We start from the raw sequence: 27,262 nt of genomic DNA on the forward strand, positions 1-27,262 counted from the left end.
ACCTTCTTACTCCTAGCCCTGTTTCCGGCAGACCTGGACAGAATTCCCTCTTATTTATTCCTTTCTTGCGACAATAATGACAACAATAGCACTAATGACTAGTGTTCATTATACCTTTTTTATGTACAAGGTAGAGTTCTAAGTGCGCTTTACATATATTAACACGTATAATGCTAATGAAAATTCTATAAAAAATACTATTATTATCTCCATTTTATAAATGAGCAAACTAACACACTGTGAGGTTAAGTAGCCTTTTGGTATGTCTTGTAATTTTTTACTTGGGTAGCCAGGTGTGAGGTACTGGGTAAAGGGAACTGCTGTAAATAGGCCTTTAGTGGTGTGGTGAAGTGTGGCAGGAGGGGACATATTAGTCCTATGATTAGGTCCCATTTTTTGGTGAGCTTGTGCCTCTGGATGATAAACCTCACAGGTTTTGTTTTGTTTTGTTTTCAGTTTTCTTTCTCCCCTCTAAGGTGGTATAGGATGGCTAGAGTGGGCTGGAGTTGAGTGTTTTTCTTCCCCAGGTCAGGTAGGCTCTAAAAATACCCCCGCAGGTTGTGCTCTGGTTAACTAGTTTCCTCTAAGGGCAGGCCTTGTTAAGAGGGGAATGCCTTTTGCCCTCCCTCTGCATGTAGCCAAGGGGGAATTTTTTTGCTCATATTTACCACGGGAATCTGGTTGAGCTCCTTAAGGTAAGTCTTGCAATATGGTGGGGCTCCCCCAGTGACTGGGCTCCTGGAGTTTTTAACTCTGAGGAGTGTTGACACTAAGCTGACAGCAACTTGTCAGTTACAGTGCAGGTTTTCCGCCGCTGCGTCGGCACTGGGTCTTGTAGTAGTTTCTGCTGGTGAGTTTCCTCCTCTGTGACTCCCTGTGTTTGCCTGTCTGTCTCTCTGGTCTTCAGGGCCAAGGTTTGTCCTGTGTCTTCCCCTCTTTTATGGGTCCAAGCAAAGTTGTTGATTTTTCAGCCCATTCAGCTTCTTTCTTCTTAGGACGGAGTGATGAACTGGAAGCCCCAGCACTCTTTTACTAAATTGTACTGCCTTCTATTCTCTTTAGACCGTAAGAAAGAAATTATTGTCATTTCATTTCAGCAGGCTGGAAACATGAGGTGTTTCTCGTATGACGGTATAATGGCTTTGGAAACTCTCCGGAGAAATGAGAACCAATGGATGACAAAACGTGTGTGTGTATCTGTTGAGGGGATGATATATGATAGGAACAAGAAAGGCTAATGTCTAGAACAGAGGAAAACAATTAGCACATTTAGTTCAGTTCAGCAAGTGTGTATTGAGTATCAGCTCTGTACTCACTGCTCAGACATAGCTCACACTTCAATTATCAGCTCCAATTATTGGTTTGACATTAGGTTGCCTGTCTTTAGAAGAACCCTTCATGCCTGCTGGCAGCTAGTGCTCTGTTTGAATTTCCAAGATACGTTACAAGTTCATTAAGTATTTCTGACAAGGATATAGCGTGGGTCAGAATTGTCTTATGGGTACCTCTAAGCCAGTCAAAGGATTTTTAGCTAACAGATACTAGCCTTATTGAAAGGAGTAGTGGCAGAATGAGAAAACCTGGATTCAAGTTATGCATCTGTAGCCAAATAGCTCTGTGCCTGGGTCAAGTCAGTTAATTGCTATGTGGCTTAATTTCTTCATTTGTTACAAGAGCGGGGCTGGACCAGAGCAGAGCTCACAACTCTGACTGAGTCATCTGGGAGGGGGTGCCTTGTAAAATGTCAACACACAACTCCACTTCCAGAGATTAGGATACAGTTAGTCTGTGTTGAGCCCAGGCGTGAGTAGATTGTATACAATCCCAGATAAATTTAATGTCAGCCACTGACTAGATGATCCAATTGGTAAGATTCCATGAGAGTTAGGGCATTATCCCCAGCTCACTATTTGGTCATTTATAGCAAACTAACTACAAAATATGGTGTTAAAATGAACTCAGTACTTTGGCTCTGACAGATATCGAGTAAAGGGTATATTTTCAAAGAATCTGTATACATTGAAAATATAGTTGCTGCACCCTTCATACTGAACTTGATACAATTGTTTTGTCCGATTCAAAAGGCAATTAAGATCTTGCAATACTTTAAGGCTGTCGTGATAAAATCAGCTTTTGTTTTACAGGCTGTACATGTGGGAAGTACTGTAGGAAACTGGCCTGAATGTGTACTTACTCAGTGGCATGATCTACAGTGACATGTTTTTTAAATTTCTGAACAAAGCTCTCTTCCTTGTTGGGTCTAAGCGTATAAAGAATGTTGCTGGTTTGATTCTCTGAAATCATGTGAGTCTGTAGGTGTGTTTACAGTGGATCATGTACGTTAATGTGCCAGTTTTCGTGTTCCATGTGACAAGTGCTTTATGGTCTGCACCCTAACAGACGTGACTCCTGCATTGGGGAGTTTTTCTTTTTCATTTGTTTCTGAGAAGATAGTTTTTAAGCAACTCTCTTTGGTCTCTACTCAATTGGTTTGGTCTCATTTGAGATTGTACATATTTCGCACCAGAGAAGCAAGTTAAGTGTTTTTCTTTCCTGTGCTAGAATTTAGGAAGTTATAGCTCACTTTGCTGAGTATTAGTTACTGAGTCTGCCATCTAGCAGCATAACCTTTATAGACTACTTGCTCTGTGCACCTCAGCTTTATCATCTGTAAAATGCATACAGAATAAAATATGGAAGAGTTCTAGCACAGTGCTCGCTAAACAGTAGCTTCTATTGATTCACCCATTCATCAATTCAGGGATGAATGATCCACCGATTCATCCATGCAAATGCTAATAAATTGCTTACTATGTGTCTGACTGTGTTTCATCCGGGGAGGACCACAAACAAGACAACTGGTTTCTAATCTCACGGCCTTAGTGATCTGAGGAATGATCAAAGCTCAGGATAAAGTGATGCAGCTGGTTTCCATTTTAAGTTTTTAATTAAGAGTTTTTGTAAATCATATTGTTACAAATATATCTAGAGTTAAACCTGAGGATATTAATCTAGAATTGTTATTGGGCTGTTACAGTGGCTTTGCATTTGCATTCCAAAAATGTCTTTTGTACTAGTTAAGTGCTTTGGCTTATTTGGAAATTTTCAAGAAATTATGATTTCTAAACTAAACTGTTTTCTTCTTTTTTTTTCCAAGCGAGTCACTTCACTCATTAGTGTAGAAGGTTGGACTTTATTGTAGTCTGTCATGTTTTCTACATACTCTATGTCCAGAGAATACAAATTATCCTCTACTATCTATCAGGAACTTTCTTTCTTTGAATAGCTATTCGTCTAGTCTGTATTATTATTATAACAGTAATTTCAAATGCTATTGAAGTGAGTGGGCTATCTGCATTTTCATTATAACTTCTTTCAAACAATGAGTTGCCACTTGAGCTGTAAAAATGTTCTCTGTTTAATCTTTGCATTGAAGGGATTCATTTTCTCAGTCTTTTTTGTTGTCTTTTTCTTTCCTCGAAAGTTCTATAAAGTTGCCTTCCAGTGAAATGAATATAAAATAGGAAATGGGCCATTTAGTGTACGTTTCCTAGTGTAGGTGTAAGGCACAGTTTTTACTGAGTATAACATATGGAGGAACAATCCTGATCATGTCATTGGACTGATGATAAACGTGTTGCAATATGTGATAATAAGGGCTTAGTAACTGAGGAAAATATCCTTCTGGCCTAAAGAGATTTGTTCATATTGGAAACTTTTCCCAGAAAAGATACAGATTTCTACTTATCAGAGAGGGAAAGAGGGCAAGAGAGAGAAACAGGCAACTATAACATCCTGCCATGCCATCTATGGTTTCCATTACAATAGAGTGCTTTTTATGTGTTTTCTTCTTAGAATAAAGCTTACTGAAACAATGAGGATCCTGTGTCCTATATCATGGGGCTTTATTTGCTTCATTGTCACTTATGAATACCCAAATGTTCCACAGGGAGAATTTTGTAAGCTAATTGGAACCAAAAGGCGGTTGTAAGCAGTAAGCTGTAATCAGTGTGCCAAAGATATTTTTTATCCACAATGAAAGTTAAATAACCTAGAAAATAGTTGTGATACTTCACACTTACAAATCATACATCTACATGATCTTTATTCTAAGGAGTTAAAATGTTTTTACACGCATTCTGATTAATGCACAGAAATCTCCATGAAGAAGGTAAATTATAACTGTGGTTTTTAAAGGGCCAAATTTATCATCCATCTATAGGACGGCATGTGCAGAATTAAAATTAGACTCTCTTCCAGACTTCTGGTCTCCTACTTTAGTTCTATATGTTAGAGCATCCTTTCTTTGTTTTAGGAGAGTCACTTGTAATTTTTTATACCTTTAAGGAAAACACATTTTTTAAAGGCAGTTTAGTTCTGTTTTGGTAGAATAATCAGGAAACAAAACATTGCTTTACGTAGAAGTATTTGCTTTTTAAATTTTTTTAACTCTTTGCCTCAAAGGAAAGAATAAAAAGTCAGAAATTAAGTTGAGCTTAGGGAAATTCTCAACAGGAGGGAAGCATTCCTACCCACACGGAGTCCCGAGGCAAGGAGCCTGGGGTGGGGGAGGGGTGGGGTTGGCCCTGGACTTGGCCATGGGCAACAAGGGGTTAAATCCCCCTTTACCACCGTCTGAGCCCTCAAGACACAGTGGTAGTGACTGCAGCAGGCTGACCCTTGTCTTAGTTTACCTTGTCAGAACTTTTGCTTCCCACATGACTGCTGTATTTATTTGTGTTCAAACGAACAATCCAGGTGATTTTTTTTTACAGGTGCATTTTTTCTCATTCTAACTTGGAAAAAATTGGAGGGTTCAATTGAAGGGATCTTTTTCATAGGAGACATGTTTTCTCAAACCTTCAGTCACTGACATATATTTTACCTTCTGCCTGAAATTTCCCCTCTACCCACATTCTCTTAGATAAATCCTTCTTTACCATCAAGACTCAATTTGGGGGGGTCACCTTATCTGAAACAAAAGGACTTCCATCTTGTAACTCATCATACTGTATCCTAATGGTTTATTCATCCGTCTCCCTGTCCAGTTAGAGCACTCCAGAAAGATAAGAACCATGGCTTTCACATCTTCATCTCTAATGCCTAGAATAAAAGAGGCATTCAGTCCATGGGTTTAAAATGAATAACTGGTTAGAGCTCCTATTTCCATAACACATATGTTATTTACAAGTTTTCAAATTCATTGTTTATTAACTCAAATTACATTTTATGCTGTTATTTGAAAAACCATAAAAGTATTCATTCATCTTGTCAGATTTAAATTTATCTTTGTTCTCTCAGAATAGTCTTAAAGCTATTTAACCTTGTGTCCTTAAGTTCTTTATCTATAAAATGGGGATTTTAATATTTAAATGACTCACAAGCGTGTTGGCGTTGTAAAAATCATAGGAAATAGGAAGTAAACTTGAAAGAAAATTGAAATGGGGAAAAAGTATATTTCGGTGTAATTGTTAATGATTTTGAAAGATTTTGATTTGAAATATTGTTAATGATTTTGAAAGAGCTTCATTTTTCAGAAGTGGGAAAATGAGTATCAGTTTGGTTTCTAAAAAACTTAAAATTTCATCTTCCCCACATTTAATACGAAGAGTCCTGCTAATATACACAGGCTCATAGAAGACCACTCTGCTCACCCAATTCTGATACCCAATTCTTGAAATTTCTTCAGTTAGATATTAAACTTTTTACTTCATAATTAGACATAAAATCACAAATGATAAATTCTGAAGGACACAGTTGACATAAACAGGATAAAATCATGAGCCCTTTCTTCACAGCAGGTTTGGACCAGGAAGGCCTTAGATACCTCAAGGAGAGTGGGAAGGAAACAGAGGGACAGGGGTTTACAGAAAAGAAACTTTGCTTAGGGAATGGTGTGCTTACTTGTGGGAACTGTTGACCTTTTGTGCTTAAGCCATCTGTCCTATAACACAGGACCTGACCCAGACACCCTCTGAGGTCCAAAGAAGGGAAGTAAGTGGAGGGGAATTAGTGGATCTTTCCTCCCAACATCTCTGCCTGCTACTTTAGTTGTCAAGTCACTTCAAAGCATTCTTTTCCTTTGCCCTAAATAAGGAGGAGACTTTTCTGATTCCTTCTAGACCACACAAGAATATTAGCTACAATAGAATTTTCTAAAACTATGCATTTTTTCTCCTGATCTAAAATTCGAGTGTCAGACTGCATCATCATTAGAGGCAAACAGAAAACAAAAGCAATATTTCTGAAAGAATCATCTCTTTTGTTAAGAAAACTTGATTCCTGATACCAAAAGACTCACTGCTTTGGCGTTATAAACCAGAGAGTGAACATCTCTGGGAACTGTTTTTCCTAGGTCAGATTCCTACTCCAGGGCGTTTCTTTGTGAAATCTGAAACTTGGTTTTTATCATGACAGCGAAACCTTTTTAGGCAGTACTGGAGCAGTTTCAAGGTGTTCCTCAGGTGATCTTGGCTTGGCTTCTACACTGCCTCTCACCACTTGCTCATCCCTTGTGTAAAACTAGGAGAAATCAAGGCAGAATTGAAATTGTGGATTAGAAGATTAGAAGCTGTGTGAAAAGAGTAGAGGCTGATTTGGTATAAGTATGTCCTGTAATTATGAGATCTTTATTTTGACAGGTGTTTACCTCAAAATATTGAGCTAAATCAGGGTCCCTAATTACAGGAAAGTAGATAAAGGCAGAATGTGGCTCTAATAGAACAAGAGAGGCCCGGGAGAGATGATTATGGAAGATAATAGACATTAGTAAAGGCCTATAAGAATCATTTTCCCTGGGTAACTGCCAACTGGCTTTGATTGAATAGATCATAAACTGAGTTGGCAGGAATGTTTCCAAGTGTACAGACTGTATTGTGGAAATTGGCAAACCTCCTGACAAAGTGGGTGAGGTCCTAATTGTTAACTCTCAAGACAGGCATTTTTGATTAACAGTTCTTACTGGTACTTTTCCCGTGTTTCCCATTATAACCTACGTTTGGGACAGGGCAAAATGTAGGTTATAATATGACTAGATGAAGTCTCTGCTGTCTAAGTAGAAGTTCCAACAGTAAAGTATTACCTCTTCTTTTCCAAATAGAGAGTAACATTATTAAGGAAAAAGTTCTGAGGAAATCTGTTCTGGTCCTTTTTCTTCCATTATTTTACCACCATATAAGCTATGTTCTGTCATAATTACTACAAGTTTGTGTCAAGCACAGAATACCTTCCATGGGCCATCAATCTACAATTGATTTGATACTGTGAAGGGTTTCAATAGAGTGTGCACGTGTGCATACCCTTAAGGCTTTGGGCCAAGTAATTTATCAGATTATAACATATATTGAATTTTAATTATTCATGGGAATGTGAATTCCTAAAGAATGAATGAAGGAATGTCATTCCTAACAAGTCAATCCTGTGTACCCTGGAAAACGGAAGACTTCACACTGAGTTAGAATGAAAGTCATTAAGGACCTGAAATGTTCTTCTCTTCTATAAGTACAACCAGATTAAATTACTGACACATAGTATCCGTAATTAAGAGTCTGTAGATCAGATATTTCTTAGTAACAGTAACTGACCAGAGAACTGTAGGGACTTGGGAAACATGATCATATAAACAAAGAACTTTAGTAGTAAAAGAGACCTCAGAAATTCATGGTTCAAAGTCTGTCATTTTACAGGTGAGAATATTGAAGCCAAGGATGATTAAATGACTTACTGAAGATCTGAAAGCCAGGAAGAGAATACTGGGTTCCTGATTCTCTATACCTATCAAATTATCAATATTACCACAAAAGTTTTATTTCTGATCCAAAATTCTATAAAACTCTATGGAAATAACCAAATCAAAAGCTAGTTAAGACATGATCTGAATGGGATCCTTGAAGATAGTAGCCATGTTATTCATTTTTAATCTCCTGGTACCTAGCATAGTGTAAATAAAGAAGCCAATACACTTTTCATTAAAATACTAATTCTGTCCTTAGTAGAAGAGTAATTTCTTTAAAAATGCCTAATGCTGCCATGAGCATATAATCTGTAAGGTGCTATTACTCAGAATACTTCCTTTGTGATTACTTAAAATTAAAATCACCAAGGATAGGAAAACATTCATCAATTGTCTGTTAGGAGTAGAAAAACAAATATCTATATTTTGGACCTTTGGTAATCCTGATTTATTTTGGGGACTATGTGGCCTCTCCCCAAATAGGATTTCTTCCAAGATGTGGTAGAACTGTGTTTTTCTTTCCAGATTTTGTACTGAGTAACCACTTAGGATTTGGCTTACCTACATGCAGATTGGTTTTTTGCTTGCTGATTTTTCTTTCATCAGTTATAAGATTTTGATTCAAGATTGCACTGTGTATAGTATAGTGTCTTAGCCAGTGAGAATCTGGAGAAAAAGCCTCAAGACGCCCATAACTGTAGAGTTCCCTTCCGTGCTGGAGAAATCCAAGAACCTTACAGAATACATTTTTTGGATAGCAAGAAAAATATACTGCAGTCTCAAGTCTCATTCTGCTTTTATATTCATCTCACATCTAATAAGTGTAGAAATACAGCTTATGGCTTTTTAGTGGGTTTTTCTTAGCTACACTTCACAATTCTTTTCTTTTTCAGTTTTTGACACTTTTGTCTGCCAAAATTTCAGATATAGTAAACGTAAACAATTTTGTGTGCATTGGAAAAACCATCAAATATAAAAGAGGCCTTTGTCACATATTTTGATGACTCGATGCAATTATAAACCTTTACAAAGTGAAGATAAATTTAATTTCAAAGATCCTAGATCAAGATGCAAGTTTTTTTAGAGTTATTCAGAATTCTAAGCTTATGACAGCCACTTACCTACAGATGAACTATACCAGGAATGTGAGTTTCATACAGCCTTCTGAAAAAACCTCGTGTTTACTGTTTATACATTGGACAAAAGTTAAAGACCCTGTTCTCTTTTGACTGAGAAATGGTAAAAGCACATGGTTTATGGTTTTGTTCCTTTGTGTGTGTGCATGAATATTTTGGAATTCACTGTTAGGACCATTCAGTATAACCATATGCAATTATGTTTGGCAAATTTTCAAGGTGTTCACGTGTAGAAAAATGTGTTTCTTACCTTACTCAACATACAAGAAGCAATTAACAATGAAAAAAATGTGTGTACTAGCAAGAAAGCATTGAGATAAAGAAATGGACTGTCTGCAATGCAATTAATTCCTATTCAGGTGAAACATATGAGAGTCTGTTACTTGTGGCTTAGCAAACTTACATAAATATAAATAAGGAAGATGGTGGGATTATACGCAGAACCAGGTATTTCTATTTTAATGACATGTGAATAGGCCAACCAAAAAAATGAAAATTTAGGAGTAAAAAAATTGAGATAAATCAAAAAGCAATATTGTAGAAAAAAACAAAGAATAGGGATTTTTTGGCATTTACCAAGTGCTTTCACATATGTTAATTCTTTGATCCTTGTAACACCCTGGTGAGGTCTGTGTGGCAGATCTTATCCTCTTCCTTATCATTGAGCCTTGCCTGCAGTTGCACAGATTTTTATAGCAGAGCTGGGAAGAGAATGAGCTCTTCTGATGCCACGTCCCTGCTGTCTGATACTGCCTTTTTCTGTTTTCCAACAACTAACACTGATGTATATCTAACTGATGACACTGGTTACAGTGTGGCTGCAACTATGATCAGAGATCATTCCTTACCAAAGGCCAATTTCAGACAGGTTCTTTGTCATGGTCTTCTCTCCTTTTCTGGTCCTTTTGTTCCATTTCACGTACTCACAAAAAGTGAAGAATAAAAAAAAAAGAAGCCGGTCAGAATAATTCCCAAAGTAGTGCTTGCTAAAAGCTATCCATCCATTCAGTCAATTAATTTGTATATTCACCTGTATTCCCATAATTCATGGCCACCCTGTACATCTCCCCTCCGCCACCCCCCATGGCAGACTGTGTATTTCTGACAGTGAGAGAGTGACTGGCCAGAGTGACAGTTGCTCTGGCCCTTACCCATGTGTGATAAATCACTTAGTAATCTCCACAGCACCATCATGCATACATTGAAAGTGTTTAGGGCATTGTAACTTGGGAGAACTTCCAATCTTTCATAAATAACCATTAATCTGTCCCTTTCACATTCAGCTTTCCACATCTGTTTCAAATTGTTCAGTGCTATTCCAGGAGTGCATTAAAGCTCCAGTCCAGGTGGTATTAAGGGGATAAATGAGCCACAGGGAAAAGACACTCTGTATTTTTCTTAAAGCAATTTTTTCTCCTTTGTACAAAGTTAGGAGCCAAGCAATTTACGATTAAGATTTTTGGAGGATATTTTCTATCATTTTCAGCCATCCTTGTTTATGAGTTTAAAAATGCAGTTTTAGCTCTGCCATTCTAGCATACATTAATGCTTTTCTCCATATAGGTAGATTGTAAATATCATTTCTACCAGCATTTCTAAGTAGTTTTAATTCATTATGATTCCCTGTAGTTTCCTATTGAAGAAAAATGAAAAATCGTTATAACCAAAGGTCAGTTAGGAATAAATTTCTGAATATGCATTTATATTTGTGACATTCAGGAATTTCAGAGATAGTTGTCAATTTTCTGTTTGATTCATTTTTATACAGGAAGCAACTTGCTTTTCAGGAAAAAAGGGATTATTTTATGAATTATAATTTAATATTGTTTTATGTCTGCAACATTTAATGAAAGCTATAAAGGTGCATCTTTTCTTACCATATACAGCCCATAGCCTATTCTCTCAGGTACTTTCCAAAGAGAATATTTTCATAATGACCCAAACTGTACTGTTAGATTTACAAAAGTCCCATCACATAATGTAGAGAATGCCCTGTAGACTAAATGCATATGAAGATAGCACTGTATGGTACATCAGATGACACATAACTGTAAATGTTTTCAAGTTGACCTTGAAGATGTTAAGGGACTCACAAAAACAAACATCAGACAGGAGGATAACGAAAAGAAGACTCCCTATCTCTGGCATTTGTAATAGGCATAAAAGGAATGACAAGTTGATTATCTGACCTGGAATAAAATGCCCACACAGGAAAAGTAAAGAAAAAGGAAATTCAGCTACATGTCTCTTATCAAGGTTAGTAAAAATTTCATAAATAGATCACATAAAGTGTACAAAAGCATTGCCTTTGAAAATGGTTGATTTCATAGCTACAGTCTGCAGTTCCATCCATGCGTAGGAGATTGATAGCTGCTCCGCCCATTAGTATTAATGAATGATCAATGCACAGCACACACACAAACACCAGGGAACCAAAGACACCCCACCTACACACTACTTTGTTTTTTAATCTTCCAAATGTTGTAGGATGGCTACTGCCTTATAAGTGGAAAATCATTAAGTATAGCACATATTATTTCCCATAGCTGAAACTGACATCTCATAGAAATTAGTGAGGAAATGTAACTTTATTCATCTGTCTGTTATGTTAAATTCTTTCTCACCTCTCTGTCATCTAAAGGATGCCTGTGACCATTAAGGAAATGTAGCCTGCACTGCTAGGACATTTCATTAAGGAAAAAATTCAGAATGATGTTAGTAGTCTGCTTAGTGAGAAAAATTCCTTCTCCTGGGAGTTCTCCAGTAGCGTTAAATGCACTGTCACAGAATATCACTGCTTTTCCCGAACTCTGCATTCAATAGAGTAAGACCTTTTGTTATTTTTCTGATGAAGGATAGGAATTGACAGTTCACTGTTCTTATAATTGCCAAAGTTTTCCAATTTGTTGATACATCTTCAAATATAGGTTTTAAAAAACCATTATAAAGCTCTTGCTTAGGCCTTTCCCCTGAAAAACAGACTTACCTCCTTTGGTGTACTCTCAGAGGTCTTATTTTACTTTAAAACAATCACCCTTATCCTTTTCACTTATGAGCCTCGGTCAGTACATGGTTCCCACCTGCACACCCTTATATTTTCTACTCAGGTAGCATTGCAGTGCATTTATATTTATATAAGGGTCTAGCTAGTCATATAGTCCCCAAATATTATACTTACTTACTTGTATCTCAGTGTCATGCTTAAAATAAAGCACCAAAAAGCACTCAGTAAATACAGTTGAATGAAAGGAACATTTCCTTCAAACCTTATAGTTACCGTGCTGCCATCACACTCTAGTGTCTGATTCTCCTCCCTCCTGGTGGTTCCTTCCTGCCTTCTAATTAGACTAATTTCTCTAAGTATTGTTTTCTTCTGTCTACATTTCCTTCCACAACGTTCTTGCTCCTATGATTTCAAGGTTCCCCTCTATATGACTGCCATCTAAATCTGTGTTATCTGGATGGATCACCTCCATCCTTGACTTTTCCCCAATCTTTAACTCCCATAGTCTTCTCTTCCCGTATCTAATCCATAGGCAGGTCCCAAACACTGTAGTTAAATGATGTCTCTAGCACCTGTTTCCCCTCTTCCAGACCTCCTTCCCTTTCTATGACACCATTTCTTTAATGTTATTCTCACCTACAAAGTCATGCCCATCTATAAGCCAGCTTGCATACTGATGCCAGGTTAGTTCTTCTAAAATATAATATAACCCCTTTATTGAAACCCCATGGCCAATGATAAATTCAGATATCACTGTCAAACTGGTTCCTTAGTACCTTTTAGCTTTCTTTCTACTGTGCCCTTTTATGAGTCTTACACTGTAGCGAGAAGCAGTGCAAAACTCTGAAGTTAGAACAATTGAATTTGAATTCTGGTTCTGTCACTTACTGGCTCTGGGATCATGGGCAAATCACTTAACTCCTCTATGTCTCATTTTTCTCACCTTTAAAATAGGGATAGTAGTTGGACCTACGACAAAGGATTATTATAAGGATTAAATGAAACACTCAGGGCAGTGTCTAGCATACAGTTAGGGGCACAATAAGTGTTACTCATTATTAGACTCCATTTAAAGGGAACGATTTGCATTTCCCATGCACATCCTGTAATTTCCTAGCCCCATGCCTTTCTCATGATGTATTTTGTTTTCAGAATGTTCTCCATCTCCATCTCTATTTGTTTAAACCCTGCACATTTTACATTCATGTGCCCCCTCTTCCATGTAGCTTTCAGGCAAACCCCCAATACTCAGTTTAGCTTTTGAATTTCCATAGCATCTCCTGTACCTCTTTCAGTATTTAGCCCTTTCTATTTTGTATTATAATTAGGTGTATACATATCTTCTGAAAATACAGGGGAAAACAAGAACTGTTTTATGAATTTTTGCATTTTTCTCCATGTCTAACCAAACATGAGATACTGTATTTGTTGACTAAATGAATGAATACCCCACTTGTTCACTTACCTTTTCCCTAATAGGCAAGTGCAGTGTGGTTTGAGAACCTGGCCAAAATTATTATCTTCTCCTTGCTTGGTTATGTAATTGATCTCCTTCTATCCTAACCCCACCCTTTCCTCTTCTCTTTTTTCCCCCCTTTTCCCCATACCTCTGACTCTTCCCCCTTTTCTGCTCCACTTACCTTCTCTCTCTCCCACTCTCCCCTCCCCCGTCTTCCCTTTTCTCCTCGTCTTCTTCCTCTCATCATTGTCTTGAATTCTAGATTCCCACTTTTTAAAATTTCCTCCACAAACTCATAGCTAAGATCTGTGGGAACAAAGCGATACTACTTCAAGAGGGAGATGTTTTCTGATCGTTTTTTGCTACTCTCTTTGTCAAAAATAATAGAGCATGTAGCATTCAATTATAATGCAACTTATTCATCTGAGCTACTGAGAAGCAAGCAATGGTTAAATGGCAAATAAAAACAAGCCCAATATCTGGACAAGGAGAAATAATCTCACAAGAACTTTTTAATTACATGTGCTTATTGTTGCCGTATGTTTTGTTTTGTTTTTGCGGTATGCGGGCCTTTCACCATTGTGGCCTCTCCCGTCGCGGAGCACAGGCTCCGGACGCACAGGCTCAGCGGCCATGGCTCACGGGCCCAGCCGCTCCGCGGCATGTGGGATCTTCCCGGACCGAGGCACGAACCCGTGTCCCCTGCATCGGCAGGCGGACTCTCAACCACTGCGCCACCAGGGAAGCCCTGTTGCAGTATGTTTTGAGTACAGTTTGTCTTTCTAGAAAAGGGAAACAATTGTGTCATGAGATTGTTTTAAAGAGGAATTTGACCAAAGGTCTCCAAGAATAAATTCATTTCTTATTGTTAATTTCTTCCCTCTTTTCTCATTTACAATGGCGTTTTGAGTCCTAAACCTTTCTTCCAACATCTTAACTGTCCCTTTCCCTTAATCAATATCCTGTTTCTTTCTCCTAAATTTGAAAATCATCTAAAATGTCATATTATGTTCTGTTTTCCATTTCCACATGTCTTGAAATGTCTCATCCTGTTGGAGGAACATTCTCATGAGTTCTGCTAGGGATACCAATATCCTAATTAATTATGAGCTTATACAAAACCAATGTGATCTACTTGTATTTATGAATATAAATTTGAAAGATATAGTATGCTATTATCTCTATTATAGGATTGAGGGGTGTGAAGTTAACAAAATTGGATGGTAGATTGGAAAGTCAAACTTGCATTCTTATTTTATAATCGTGATATTAAGCCATATGTAAAGTTTAACAATTTTAAAACCTTTCTGCTTATGCTTCCCTTCCTGAGCCATAGTCAGTTAATGCTTAGGACTGGATACAATGTGGAAGTAATTCTGAGGATCCCAACTGACAACATTATGCATCTACTGCTATGGGATCATCATTATAGTAAATTTGTTCTCAAAACTGGCATCTTTTTTTCTAATTTAGGGTAGAAATTTAACATCTGGAGAGGTTGGATTTTTTCCAAGTGATGCTGTCAAGCCTTGCCCATGTGTGAGTATTTTATTTCTTTCTACTTTGTTTTTTGATGCTATAATGAATTGTCAAGAAAGTACAAAGGATACTGGTCTGGCCCCTCATTAATTCTATTAATATTTTCTTATTAATAACATATTCCAAGATTATGATGATTCCATTGTCAGGAAATATTTTTAAATGTTAAGGGAAGGGGCTTCCCTGGTGGCGCAGTGGTTGGGAGTCCGCCTGCCGATGCAGGGGACACGGGTTCGTGCCCCGGTCCGGGAAGATCCCACATGCCACGGAGCAGCTGGGTCCGTGAGCCATGGCTGCTGAGCCTGCGCGTCCGGAGCCTGTGCTCCGCAACAGGAGAGGCCACAACAGTGAGAGGCCTGCTACCGCAAAAAAAAAAAACAATGTTAAGGGAATACATGCAACAGGAAAATTTTACTTAGCATGATTTACAAAATTAACATTTTTATAAGGTTTTAGAAGGAATAAACTAAAGCTACTGATCAGATGTATTGTACAAACTTCCCTTTTCCCTCTGAGGTAAGAATGGTATGGTCTAACATATTTCCAGTCACTTTGGGTTACAGAGAGATTGCACTTCAACTAGTGTGTTTGAAAGCCTGCTAGAAAGCATGAACGTCCACAGATTCTTCAGTCAAATCTCTTAATATATTTTTCTGTGCTTTAGTTTGTCATAACTGTTTATTTAGTGTCGTAATGACATTTTCTGAAAACATCAAACACATTAGGCAGATACAAGAATGAATATTCAAATATTATTATGGATGAATATAACATAAAATATACTCTCTGGTGCTTTATGAAATTTATAAATTTTTGTTTAGGGTGATGTTATTTTATCATCATAATTTGGTGTTTGGGGTAGATTCTGTGACACTTTTCAAGTTCTTAACTCTAATTAAAGGAAATTATTTTACTAATACAATGGAGTTATTGGTTTGTGGGGGGAAAAACCTTCTTGAACTATTTTGCTTGCCTTATTTCAGTCCTTCCCAGTTTTCTAAACTGAACATTCTTTTTAATATTATAAATGGGAATGTCTGCCATCCTTAACCTCAGATGTAGTCTGAAGAATAATTTACTCCACTCATTCAAGCTTAATTAATTTCAGAAGCAAAGGGAATCAAAAAAAAAAAAGCTCTTGCTATTTCTGTTGGTTCTGTGATCTAATGGCACATATTATTCAGGTTATGTTGTAATCTTGAAAACAATTATTGAAATTTCATACCACTCTCATTTAATTAGATAAGCAAAAATGATTCTTTAGCTAGTTTTCTGTCATTTATATGAATAAGATTAAGGCTTCCTATGCTTAAAGAACTGATATTTATATGTAGGCACATAGCAGAAAATTAAGATTTTGGGAGCCTAGCACAGGGAGCTCAGCTTGGTGCTCTGTGATGACCTAGATGGGTGGGATGGGGGGGTAGGGGAGGGAGGCCCAAAAGTGAGGGGATATATGTATACATATAGCTGATTCACTTCATTGTACAGCAAAAATTAACAACACTGTAAAGCAATTATACTCCAATAAAAAAAAACTATTACGCATTTCATGTACCATGTACTGTTTTCTTTTCACAGCTCCTTGAATATAGCATAGAACGAGCATTTGAAGTTTTATTTTAGGAATAGTATGGCACATAGTAGGTATTTAATAAATTTTTGTTGTATGAATGAACAAAGAAGTGAAAAAGCAAACAAAAGTTCCTAACTAAATGTAGGTAATTAACAATGGCAGATATTAATTAAATCAGCTTATAGGATAATACTGAATGATATTTTGTGATCTGGTTAGTTACTAGAAAAAGAAATGTGCTTACAATTTTAGCTAATAAAGAGTTGTAGAGGAACACATAATTATGGGTAGGACTACCAACTAGATATGATTGTTTTTATAGCTTAAAGTTAATAAATAGCTATTAAATTTTTACTGCTTTATTTAATGAAATTATAGATTCATTTGTTGGTTGTAGGTTAAGTTAGGTGAATGAAGCTAAGCAGAAGGAGGAAAAACACAGGAGACGATTTCATTTCTGGCAAAATGATTACTGGAGAGAAAGCCTAGAGCTAAAGCACAGTGCAAACTTGGGTGTCTCTCTGTGAATCGCAGAGCCCTCAGTGAGTGAACAAGAAGAAAACTATCCCACAGGAGAAGATATGCCTATCTTTGTCTTGGATCTTGGTGGGGAACAGAAAAAAAGGTCTCTCTCCCCTAAGAATTCTTAACTTTAGATCCAAAACCCACCCACATGGGGGGTTGGAATTCATACTAGCTTTGTGACCTAAATAATACTAAGCTAGAAACATAGTAGAACATACATATCAATAATTACCTTAAACATAAATGAATTAAATGTTGCAAACAAAAGACACAGACTGGCTGAATGGATACAGAAACAAGATTCATATATATGCTGTCTACAATAGAACCACTTCAGATCTAGGGGACACATACAGACCGAAAGTAAGGGGACTGAAAAAGGTATTTCATGAAAATGGAAATCAAAAGAAAGCTGGAGTAGCAATACTCATATAAAACAAAATAGACTTTAAAATAAAGACTATTACAAGAGACAAAGAAGGACACTACGTAATGAGAAAGGATCAATCCAAGCAGAAGATATAACAATTATAAATATATATATATATACCCAAATATATGAGGCAAATATTAATAGCTATAAAAGGAGAAATCAACAGTAACACAATAATAGGGGAGGACTTTAACACCCCTCTTTCGACAGTGGACAGATCATTCAGACAGAAAATCAATAAGGAAACACATGTCTTAAATGACACATTAGACCAGATGGACTTAATTGATATTTATAGAGCATTCCATCCAAAAGCAGCAGAATACACATTCTTCTCAAGTGCACATGGAACATTCTCCAGGACTGATCACCTGCTGGGCCACAAAGCGAGCCTCAGTAAATTTAAGAAAATTGAAATCACATCAAGCATCTTTTCCAACCACAACGCTATGAGATTAGAAATCAACTACAAGGAAAAAAACTGTAAAAAAAACACAAACACGTAGAAGCTAAACAATATGCTACTAAACAACCAATGGATCACTGAAGAAATCAGAGAGGAAATCAAAAAATACCAAGAGACAGATAAAAATGAAAGCACGATGATCCAAAACCTATGGGACACAGCAAAAGCAGTTCTAAGAGGAAAGTTTATAGCAATACAGTCTTACCTCAGGAAACAAGAAAAATCTCAAAGAAACACCCTAAGCTTACACCTAGAGCAACTAGAGAGAGAAGAACAAACAAAACCCAAAGTTCATAGAAGGAAAGAAATCCTAAAGATCAGAGCAGAAATAAATGCAATAGAGATAAAAAACAATAGTAAAGATCAATGAAGCTATAAGCTGATTCTGTGAAAAGTTAAACAAAATAGATAAACCTTTAGCAAGACTCATCAAGAAAAAAAGGGAAGGGGCTCAGATCAATAAAATTACAAATGAAAAAGAAGTTACAACTGACACCACAGAAATACAAAGCATCATGAGAGACTACTATAAGCAACTATATGCCAATAAAATGGATAATCTAGAAGAAATAGACAAATCCTTAGAAAGCTACAATCTCCCAAGACTGAACCACAAGGAAATAGAAAATATGAAAGGACCAGTGTGGATGCCTTCTATGTTATAAAGGCCATATGTGACAGCTAGCATCATTACTCAATGAAGAAAAGCTGAAAGCATTCCCTCTAAGATAAGGAACAAGACAAGGATATCCACTCTTGCCACTTTTATTCAACATAGTTTTGGAAATCCTAGCCACAGCAATGAGAGAGGAAAAATAAAATAAAATGAATCCAAATTGGAAAGGAAGAAGTAAAACTGTCACCGTTTGCAGATGGCATCATACTATATGTGGAAAATCCTAAAGGTGCTACCAGAGAATTACTAGAACTCATCAATGAATTCAGTAAAGTTGCAGGATACAAAATTAATACACAGAAATCTGTTGCATTTCTATACACTAACACCAAAAATCAGAAAAATAAATTAAAGAAACAATGCCATTTACCATCGCATCAAAAATAATAAAATACCTAGGAATAAACCTACCTAAGGAGGCCAAAGACGTGTACTCTGAAAACTATAAGACACTGATGAAAGAAATCAAAGATGACACAAACAGATGGAGAGACATACCATGTTCTTGGATTGGAAGAATCAATATTGTCAAAATGACTATACTACCCAAGGCAATCTACAGATTCAGTGCAATCCCTATCAAATTACCAATGGCATTTTTCACAGAACTAGAACAAAATTTTTTAAAATTTGTATGGAGATACAAAAGACCCCAAATAGCCAAAGCAATCTTGAGAAGAAAAACGGAGCTGGAAGAATCAGGCTCCCTAACTTCAGGCTATACTATAAAGCTACAGTCATCAAAAGAGTATGGTACTAGCACAAAAACAGAAATATAGATCAATGGAATAGTATAGAAAGCCCAGAAGTAAACCCACATTCCTGTGGTCAATTAGTCTATGACAAAGGAGGTAAGACCACAGAGTGGAGAAAAGACAGTCTCTTCAATAAATGGCGCTGGGATAACTGGACAGCTACATGTAAAAAATGAAATTAGAACATTCTTTAACACCATTTACAAAAATAAACTCAAAATGGATCAAAGACCTAAATGTAATACTGGATAGTATGAAACTCTTAGAGGAAAATACAGGCAGAACACTCTTTGACATAAATTGCAGCAATATCTTTTTCAATCCATCTTTTAGAGTAATAGAAATAAAAATAAACAAATGTGACCTAGTTAAACTCAAAATCTTCTGCACAGCAAAGGAAACCATAAGCAAAACAAAAAGACAACCCACAGAATGGGAGAAAATATTTGCAAATGATGCAACCGATAAGGGATTAGTCTCCAAAATAAACACTTTATGCAGCTCAATAAAAAAAAAAAAAAACCAAATCACCCAATCAAAAAATGGGCAGAAGACCTAAATAGACATTTCTCCAAAGAAGATACACAGATGGCCAAGAGGTACATCCAAAGATGCTCAACATCAGTAATTATTAGAGAAATGCAAATCAAAACTACAATGAGACATCACCTCACACCAGTCAGAATGGCCATCATCAAAAAGTCTACAAACAATAAATGCTGGAAGGGGTGTGGAGAAAAGGGAACCCTCCTACACTTTTGGTGGGAATGTAAATTGGTACAGCCACTATGGAGAACAGTATGGAGGTTCCTTAAAAAGCTAGAAATAGAGCTACCATATGATCCAGCAATCCCACTCCTGAGCACATATCCAGAGAAAACCATGGTTCAAAAGGATACATGCACCCCAATATTCATTGTTGCAATATTTACAATAGCTAAGACATGGAGGCAACCTAAATGTCCACTGACAGATGAATGGATAAAGAAGATGTGGTATATATATACAATGGAATATTACTCAGCCATTAAAAACAATGAAATAATGCCATTTGCAGCAACATGGATGGACCTGGAGATTATCATACTAAGTGAAGTAAGACAGAGAAAGACAAATATTATATGATATCGTTTATATGCGGAATCTAAAAAAATGATACAAATGAACTTATTTACAAAACAGAAACAGTCTCACAGAGGTAGAGGATGAATTTATGGTTACCGGGGGGAGCGGTGCGGGGGAGGCATAGATTGGGAGTTTGGAATTGACATTTACACACTGCTATATTTAAAACAGAAAACCAACATTGACCTACTGTATAACATAGGGAACTCTGCTCAACATTCTGTAATAACCTAAATGGGGAAAGAACTTGTATATGTATATGATGTATATGTATAACTGAATCACTCTGCTGTATACCTGAAACTAATGCAACATTGCTAGTCAGCAATACTCCAATATAAAATAAAATTTTTAAGAAGAAACATAGTATAAAATGATGCCACATTGATTGTGTTCCCAGTGCAAGTACAGATTCTCTCTAGATTGGCACCTCAAAGGATTTCTACTGATAAAGTCCCAGGGATTATAAATTCACAATTTGGAATAATTATATTTATGAGGAAACAAACCCACCTTAAGCAAAAGTCAGCAGAGACAATAAAATGCAGAATTAGACCCACAAAGACAACAGGTAGTGGAATTATCAGATACTAAGTTCAAAATTGTATGTTTAATATGGTTGAAGAAATAAAAGGGGGAATAAAAGTCTAAAAGGAAAACAAGTCACTCTTGTTTGGGCATATTTCAAAAAGAATCAGATATAGCAATTGAAGTGAGGAACAATGGAAACATTACATGATGTATGAGACCCAGCTGGGCAGAAAATTGGAAGAAAAATCTGAATAAATTTCTCAGTGAATAGTCCAGAAAGATTAAGAGATAGCGAATGTAAGAGAATGGAATGATAAAGTTCAAATACATCTATTGAGAGAGAGAATATAGATAATTGTGGGAAAGTAATGTTCAAATGATGGCTGAGAATTTTCCAGAATTTATGATAAAACTAATCTTAATAGTCAAGAAGAGTATATTAAACTTAATCAATACCTAGATACATTTTAGTGAAACTGCAGAACATCAAAGACAAAGAGAAAATATTAAAACCAACCTGAGAGAAAATACAGATTACCTATAAACGGTTGATGATTAGACATATAGCTAACAACAGCAACAATGGAAACAATAGGAGTTTCCACTTCTGGTCATTGTCAAGTAGCTCCTATTGGACCAAGCCTCCCACAGAAAATAACTACAAACTCTGGACAAAATATTTTTTACAAAAACAACTATCTGAACATACTGGCTAGGAGAGGACTTGACATTCAGAAGAAGGATGATACTAGGTGAGTTTCCTGGCTTTAAAGCTAGCTTAAGGACAAACACTGGGCTGCACCATGCAGGGTGGCTGAAATTCAGATAGAAACCTCACAGTATTACTGGCTTGAAGGGCAGAATATGGAGTTTGAAGCAAACACAATCTGGAAAGGGAGATAAGAAATCTTAGAAAGGAAAGAAGAGTGAGGGAGAACCTCAAATTCTGTGTATAAACATTGCCTCAGTCTCTGACTGGTGCAGACTTCAAGTAGCTCAGCTTAGGCTAAAAGAACTTAACGAAGTATTCAGTTGCCCCTTACCACAAGGAAGACAGAGTTTGCACTTGGAGTTCAAACAAGTTAACTGCGTGCTCTAAGAAAAACCACACTCTTTGTAGGAGCATAACTGAATCCAGGGCCTCTACAGCATATCATTCAAATCGTCCAAGAGGCCATCTAAAATCACTCAGTATACAAAGAAACAGGAAAACGTGAACCACACTCAAAAGAAAAGACAATTAAAGGATAACAACCCTCAGATGTCCCAAATGATAGAATTTGCAAGAAAGGATTTTTAAAGTAGCTATTATAACTGTGCTCAAGGACATAAATAAAGGAAAATACAGTTGACCCTTGAAACATGCAGGGATTAGAGTGCTGACCCTCCAAGCAGTGGAAAATTCACCTATAACTTATAGTCGCCCCTCTATATTCACAGTTCCTCCGTATCTGTGGTTTCACATTCATAGATTCAATCAAATGCAGATTGTGTAGTATTGTAGTATTTACTATTGAAAAAAATCCATGTATATGCACCCATGCAATTCAAACCCGTTTTGTTCAAGGGTTAACTGTATGTTTATAATGAATGGACAGGAAACCTCAGCAGAGAAATAAGAACTATAAAAAAGAACTGATTGGGAATTCTATACAATGAAATTTCAATATTTGAAGCAGTAAGAATAATATACTCAAAGTTTTGAAAGAAAATTAGAAATATATCTTTCCTCAATGAGGACGAAATAATGACATTTGTAGCCTAACAAACACAGAAAGTTCACTTCTGTCTCATCTAGCTTTTATAAAATGTACTTGGGAAGAAGCATATATCTTATATTTAATTTTATATGTATGCTATATTCCCAATGAAATTTTTTTAAAACGCTACATCCACAGCAGAAGTTTTAACAATGTAAACAGCCTATGATGAAGGCAGAAAAAGGCATTAGGGAAAAACTGTCAAAGATGAGAACAAAATTGTTTATAGCCTTATATATGAGATATTCCTCTAGACGAGGGCCCAAAGTACACATGATAGAAATGGGGAGGGCTCATGTCAGATGGAAAAGGACAGGATCCTACTCTGATGATGGGGGTCACAACTGAGAAGACAGTCCTGGCTCATCACGCATCAGAATGTACCAAAGAGAGAAAAAGCTTCAGAAGGACACATCCAGATGGAACAGCCTCAATCTCTGTTCTACTTTAGAATTTTATGTCACTCTTCACTTTTGTGGATCCTTCCCAGCTGAGAAAATCCAGTCAAAATATGTTGAAGCTCTTTACCTGCTCTGTCCTCTTTCTCTCTTTTTGTTGTCGTTCTCCAGGAAGAGAGAGATAGGTTTAGGAATAAGCATACATTTGAAGAATACAGAGAGGTAGAGGGAAGGAGGAAAACACTTTTTTCCCCATCAGATTTCTGAGGCCATGTATATTTTACTAAAAGGGAAACTGTTGAATATTGATTTCTATTTGCAAAAACAAAATGGTATAAGAAAATATTCACAGGAGTCGAATGGTATAATTTACTTTCAATATGTTATCTGTGCATCAGGATTTTACACAGTGGTGAAATTGAAAATGTGATCCATAGGATAAAATATTTAAATATTAGTAACTTTAGAGATGTTCTGACCAGAAGGATAGTTTTTTACAAATAATTCTTAACCTGGAAGGTCAAAATAGTAACAGCCCATTATGAAAATGGACATAGCTAGAGATATATTCACATTAACCAGACCTCAGTTACAAGTGAGGGTAACAGTACTTTTAATCACGCAGTATTAAAAGGCCCAGGAATAACATGGAATGTATACATCAAAGATTCAGGTGATTCATGAAAATTACACAGTATGAATTGTATTTGTTGTTTTATGAATATTGGTGTGCCTTCTTTGGCTTTGCTCATTTTCTGATTGCAGTCAGCAACTAGAAGTTTTCTTTTTCTTTCTTTATTTGCATAGAAAATAAAGTTTTTCTCTTTTGTAAAGCTCCATAGGAGAAAAGGGAAAAATGAGTATTTCCTATGACTTTTTCATAAATAAACGGTTTTCCAGTTTGGTAGACTTCTAAATCAGAGTTTAAAATTTGTGATACACAATAAGAGTCTATATCAGGTGTATATTGTTTATTTTGCCTGTTTTCCCTGTGTATTGGGAAAGCAGTGTGCTATTTGGTTTTCCTAACATTTTCATTTTAATTTTCTATGATAGGATTAAACTGCCTTGATAATAAATACCAAAAGATTCCAATTCATATTTTTCCTGTTATCTCTTCCTTTAGAGGTACAGTGGCAGTAAAATGAATGAAAGAATTAAAGTGAAATGAATTATTTTCTACTTATCTGACATATACTATGATTCGCTCTGTATAATATTGCCAATGGATAATTCTAGGACTGTGCTACCTAGGGTTTTATAGAGCTGAGTCAGCTGAACTGAATTAATGATTGATTTCTAAAAGCTTCCCTTAAGTAAACTTAATCTATTTTTGCCTTTTTACATCCTAGGTGCCCAAACCAGTAGATTATTCTTGCCAACCCTGGTAAGTATTAAAAATGTTTATGTAGCTGAGTTGAAATACTATACCCTTAGCTCGAGGACGCCTTAAATGAGCGAGTAGTAAACTACATTCCATTTCCATTTGTCCTGGCTAAAGCTGTTTTCAGATGCAACAAAACACCATAATGAATTTATATATTGCTGACCTTTCCATATCTTTATCAGAGAGTGGTGCATGTGTGTGTACAAGCACATGTACTTGGCTGTAAATTCAAAGTTTATACCATCCACAGAGAGGAATGGGACATGGGCAAATATGCATATTGTATTTTAGAAGAGTAAATTTCATGAAGTTGAGAAAAAAGGTATGATTCCATTTTCTGAAACTAAAATTTAACCCAGAAAGGACAGTAGATCCTAAAAATACATTTTATAACACATAATATTGGAGGAGCAAGATGTGTCCAAGTCTAAAGTTTTAGGTCTCTGTGGAGCTCACATAACACTTGGAGGTTAGCAGTATCACTAACAGAAACAAGGAAGCAGTAGATAATGATTATTATTTTTTAGACATTATGAGTTTAAGGGGAAATGATACCCTCAACTGGAAAAACTATTCAGAATCTAGAATAGTTATAATCATTATATGATAATAACTAACATATTCTGGGTATTTAGTATGTACTTAGTATTTTACACATTTTGTTTTGTTTTTCCAACATCTGTGTAAAGAAGGCTATTTTTATTATTTTTACAGATGAGGAAACAAAGGTTAAGGCCAACCAGCTAGTAAATGGTACAGCCAGGATTCCAAGTTATGCTGTCTGTACATTGGCACACCACCTGTTAAAGTACAAAACATGGGCATATTTACTTATTGATATTTGCTTCCTGAATTTTGAGTTTGGCTCCTCTTAAAATGACTGCATCTATTTTTACTTTCTTGATATTGAAATATATGTATACAAACTAGATATCAGGATATGTATATAAATGAGATATTCTGAGAGTATATAGTACTAGTTCAGTTTGCAGGTGTAGCTAACAGCTGAGTTCTTTGATATTTTAAATTCTGATCATTTTCTGTTATATAACCAAAGCATGAAAAATGCCGGGTTACTGTAGGAATATATTGTCCATGGTATGAGATCCTCTCCTCAGCAGTCTTGCTCTCCCTCCCCAGCAATTTCTGCCTTCTGTGGTCATTGTCTGCTTTCTCTGACATCCGTCTCTGGGCTTCAGCACTGAGCTTGCTGGAGAAATTGTAGCAGGTCTGTAATGGAACTGGAAGTCTTTGCTACATGTTTACCTGGTTTAAGATAAATTTGAGGTCTTACTTTTCGTGGAATTAAAGACTGTAATCCTGACAAATTAAGTTTGGAGAATAGAGCTGATAGCATGGATAATCAAACTGAAAAACATCAAGAACTGGTGAAATCATGAGAGTGTGATGATAGTTTCCTTCTCTTTTCTTTTACTATTTTTCATGTAAGTAGGCATAATAGTTACAAGAGTAATGATTTTAGAGAAATACTAAAGCCACAAACTAGATGGATTTTTTTTTAATTGGAGTATAGCTGCTTTACAATGTTGTGTTAGTTTCTGGTGTACAATGAAGTGAATCAGCTATATGCATACCTATATCTCCTCCCTCTTGGACCTCCCTCCCATCTCCCCCAATCCCACCCATCTAGGTCATCACAGAGCACCAAGCTGAGCTCCCTGAGCTGTACCACAGGTTCCCACTAGCTATGTATTTTACACATGGTAGTGTATTTATGTCAAACCTAATTGCCCAATTCATCCCACCCTCCCCTTCCCCCTGTGTCCACATGTCTGTTCTCTACATCTGTGATGGATTTTATGAAATAAACCAATCAGGTACCTGGGAACCAGTCAGGGCACAGGAGATTTGTTTTTGAACCCTTTGTTTTAAAATGTACCCTTGCCAATATGTAAAATTCTATTGAATATATGACCAGTTAGAAAAGTATTGTTCCTACTGATAAAAAAAAAAAATCAAGATGTTCACATGAGGGAAGACCCTTGAAAACAGTAAGAGATAGATAGAGTATAATTTCATAATTACTTTTTCTTCTTTTCTGAGCAACTTGGACAATTTCTTCACACTAAGCAGGCAGTTTCATGTGAAATGACTTCTGCTAAGGAACAAAATGATCAGAAAATGAAATCTTCAATTTTAGAAATACTAAACTGTTTAGAGAAAAATTACACTGTGGTTCTCAAGTCATTAAGAAAGTGAATAACACCAACCGTATGGTGTATTTATTATTTCCACATTTTAAAACAAGTTGTTCCCATAAGGTAAACTTTATCTCTTTCATAGGCCGTGAAATAAAACAGAATTCAAGATGATTATCTTCAACAATCTATGTTTTGGGGTGTCATGAAGGCAGGGATGAGGCATGGGGCTTAAATCTGGGGAACTGTCTGAAAATCCTTATGAAGAAAAGGATACAGAGGCCAAGGAACCTACCTCATCCTCCAAGTAGTCAGGCAACTTACCTTTCCCTACCTTAGCAGGAGACATAAGTTAGAAGGTATATTACATGGAAAAATTGAGCCATATGGGGCCTAGACTTGGAAAGAGCAGGACCAGCAGAGATTGGGAGAGCTGTCATACTGAAACCAGATGGGTCAGATTAAGGAAAGTCAATATACAGACTGATGATGATTCCCAGTTCCTTTGTGTAGCTCAATTTCAGCACTGTGACAGCTGTGTCTCACACACATGGACTACTCTCTTCTTGCATCCAGATAGGAATTTGGAAGATTTTTCTCT

The 27,262-nt window shown here is 36.4% G+C and overlaps 1 protein-coding gene across 5 annotated transcripts in view; it reads left to right on the forward strand.

Annotated features, from left to right (window-relative positions):
• Window positions 1-27,262, forward strand: part of VAV3 (vav guanine nucleotide exchange factor 3) — a 397,836-nt gene that overhangs the window by 330,242 nt on the left and 40,332 nt on the right. For 3 of the 5 annotated variants that reach the window (XR_016394620.1, XM_089918787.1, XM_022584188.3), the window contains exons 21-22: window positions 14,805-14,870; window positions 24,468-24,502. Coding sequence is in view for 3 of the 5 variants with exons in the window: in XM_089918787.1 (XP_089774913.1) it covers window positions 14,805-14,870; window positions 24,468-24,502 (101 nt within the window). In the remaining 2 variants the exon portion in view is untranslated. Of the gene's footprint in view, window positions 1-10,933; window positions 11,125-14,804; window positions 14,871-24,467; window positions 24,503-27,262 lie in introns of those variants that run through there. The other 2 variants (XR_016394621.1, XM_089918777.1) reach the window with 2 other exon arrangements.

Source organism: Delphinapterus leucas, chromosome 1, assembly GCF_059928025.1.
Source record: "Delphinapterus leucas isolate spDelLeu-1000000601 "Yukka" chromosome 1, BTC_Dleu_Yukka2, whole genome shotgun sequence".
Taxonomy (NCBI): domain Eukaryota; kingdom Metazoa; phylum Chordata; class Mammalia; order Artiodactyla; family Monodontidae; genus Delphinapterus; species Delphinapterus leucas.